Raw genomic sequence first — 2,500 nt, 5'->3', positions numbered from 1 at the left:
ATTGACAGACCAAACACCTGTGCCAAGATCAGCATGCATAGTGCACTCAATAGAGCTCATCGAGTTGCTGAGGTTTAAGAGACTATACCGGTTGGACCATAAGTATACAGTGTAAGAAATTAAATTATATTTGGACCAAGAAGCGACCAGAAAAGACCATACACAAACACTGATCCTGCATCAAGCATGTCCCAGAGCCAACAGTGCAACAATAGTGTGTAGGTGTACTGCTGCTACCAGTACCATACCATTGCCACAGTATTTGACTTTATGTCTGTAATGTCAGTGTGTGGCATTCCGGTAGGTGTTATGTGTTGTGCTTTATGTGGCAGCTTGTCTGAACACCCAGAACAAACTTTGCTTAAACAAAATAAACGCAAACGAACTGCATAACAAAATTACAGTCATCCTTATCGTATTGTCAAATCAACAAAATGTGTTATTCATTCATTTCCTCATGTGCATACTATTGGAGCAAGCGTACTTGTAATATGATCGCACGTTTTGAGTGTGCGTGGTGTTGTATGCATTGAGCCATGTCCAGCTAAGCCTGTAGGATATGGCTATGCTTACATTCCAGCAATACCCCTACAACATTCCCCAAATGCTTGCAAACATCCGAGCATGCATGGACAGAGGACTGGGCTGGGTATTTAGGGTGGGGTGGAGGGGGGTACTGGAAGCGTTGAGACTGTAGTAGGGGGAATGTGTCTGTGAAGATTGGCATTCATCCAGGCCATCTTGTTAACAGAGTTTAGTGGTAGGCACCAAGACTTCTTTCTGTGGCTTGAAGGCGCTTCATCATGTTTCTATAACAGACTTCCTTCGTTCTAATTCTGACGTGGGAACGAGAAGCAGCTCTCCAATGATAAACTAGTACCGTACCGCTCATTCTCACATCAGAACTATGCTAGAACTATGCTGAGTGCATGAGTTAGAGGGTGTGCAGTTCTGACTGAATGGGGCTACTTGCTTCAGATACACATACTGTATCTCAAACTACAGGCATCTGAAAAATGACAACACATTCAGTGAATGCAGAGAGAAAGACCTCTCCTTCAGAACCTAATCACCACACATTTTGAAAATGCTAGCTTGCTCTACAAAGAGAGAGAGAGACTGACCGGGTACTTGTCCAGTGGGTCGATGAGGAGTGCATCTCCGAAGATAGTGCGGCAATACTCTGCCATCTTGGCCTGTTGCTTTGCCCTGGACAGATGCAAAGAAGAGAGGAAGAAATATAGTAATAAGTGTCATTGTTATTGCCAGTTGTCAGTGTTAAATTGTCCCTATAATGCTTTGGAAACACAACACTAAATGTTCATCCCAAAAAAACATTTTTGAAATTTGAATTAATTTGAGAGAGAGAGAGAGAGAGAGAGAGAGAGAGAGAGAGAGAGAGAGAGAGAGAGAGAAAGAGACAGAGAGAGACAGAGAGAGAGAGAGAGAGAGAGAGAGAGAGAGAGAGAGAGAGAGAGAGAGAGAGAGACAGAGAGAGACAGAGAGAGAGAGAGGCAACAGAGAAAGAGAATAGCAGAAGACAAATACATGGGCATAGATGGAAAACAAGTCAGATGACAGTGTTTTTCATAGTTTCATGTGTGTATTGTCCATCACACACTGCCAAAAAGGGGATATTAAACCCTTCCTGTACTCACGAGTCAACATGGTTTTCAAAGGAGAGGATGAGAGGGTACGGGGAGGTCTTGAACGCGCTCTCTGCAATCGCCTCGATCACTTCCTATGAGAGGAAAAAACAGGATTAGTAAGAGCATGTGGGGGAGTCAGAGAAAGATTACTGGCCCACTGGGCCTAAGGCCAAGGGCCCAAAAGTCAAGGGGGCCCTGAACTCTAACCTCTACATTTGCATTCTCATAGTAAGCAGTGTTTCCCACACATTGAGGAAACTATGGCGCACCGCCATAGTTCAAATTTTGCCGCCATAGTTTCCGAAAAGATTTATTTTATTTTATTAAACAATTTCCATTTTTTTTTTTAAACGATTTGAAAAACAATTTCCTTCGCATTTTCCTCCTGGAGTAAATACATCCTATAGAGAAAACAATGAGTGCTTGAAAGACAGAGGGAACAATAGCCTAGTCAAGTTGTTGTAGTTAACTTGGGTTTGGGAGCAATAAAAAAGGGAAAAGCTGGGATGAGTTTACTGACACTTCCCAGGCTTTGTTTTGTATGCTAATGAGTTAGGCGACAGGCCTTCATTGACCCAGCAGAGAAGACATCGTGCTGCATATAGAAATGAATGTGAATATAGACATAAATGTGCAATATGTTGTTCAACACTTTTACTGGGAGGAATTTTGAAAAACTGGCCCTGTGACCAGCACCCCTCATGTAGAATGTGTACGCCTATGTGTGTGGGGAAAAAGGCATAGCCTACTCTCTTAGACCCTTTTTGTCTGTGCGTTAACAATTTCACAGTGCTCCTAAATTCTTATCTGTACTCCCATTTTGCTTTCTTTTTTTTCATTGCAGAGACCCC

At 42.7% G+C, this 2,500-nt stretch overlaps 1 protein-coding gene across 2 annotated transcripts in view; it reads right to left on the bottom strand.

Annotated features, from left to right (window-relative positions):
- The window catches only part of plcb3 (phospholipase C, beta 3 (phosphatidylinositol-specific)), a 118,067-nt gene that overhangs the window by 30,762 nt on the left and 84,805 nt on the right, over positions 1-2,500 (bottom strand). For both annotated transcript variants that reach the window (XM_063186248.1, XM_063186249.1), the window contains exons 12-13: positions 1,659-1,741; positions 1,125-1,209 (exon numbers count right to left, since the gene is read on the bottom strand). In XM_063186248.1, coding sequence (XP_063042318.1) covers positions 1,125-1,209; positions 1,659-1,741 — 168 coding nt within the window. The remainder of the gene's footprint in view (positions 1-1,124; positions 1,210-1,658; positions 1,742-2,500) is intronic.

Source organism: Engraulis encrasicolus, chromosome 21, assembly GCF_034702125.1.
Source record: "Engraulis encrasicolus isolate BLACKSEA-1 chromosome 21, IST_EnEncr_1.0, whole genome shotgun sequence".
Classification (NCBI taxonomy): domain Eukaryota; kingdom Metazoa; phylum Chordata; class Actinopteri; order Clupeiformes; family Engraulidae; genus Engraulis; species Engraulis encrasicolus.
This window is presented reverse-complemented; position numbering and strand designations above follow the sequence as displayed.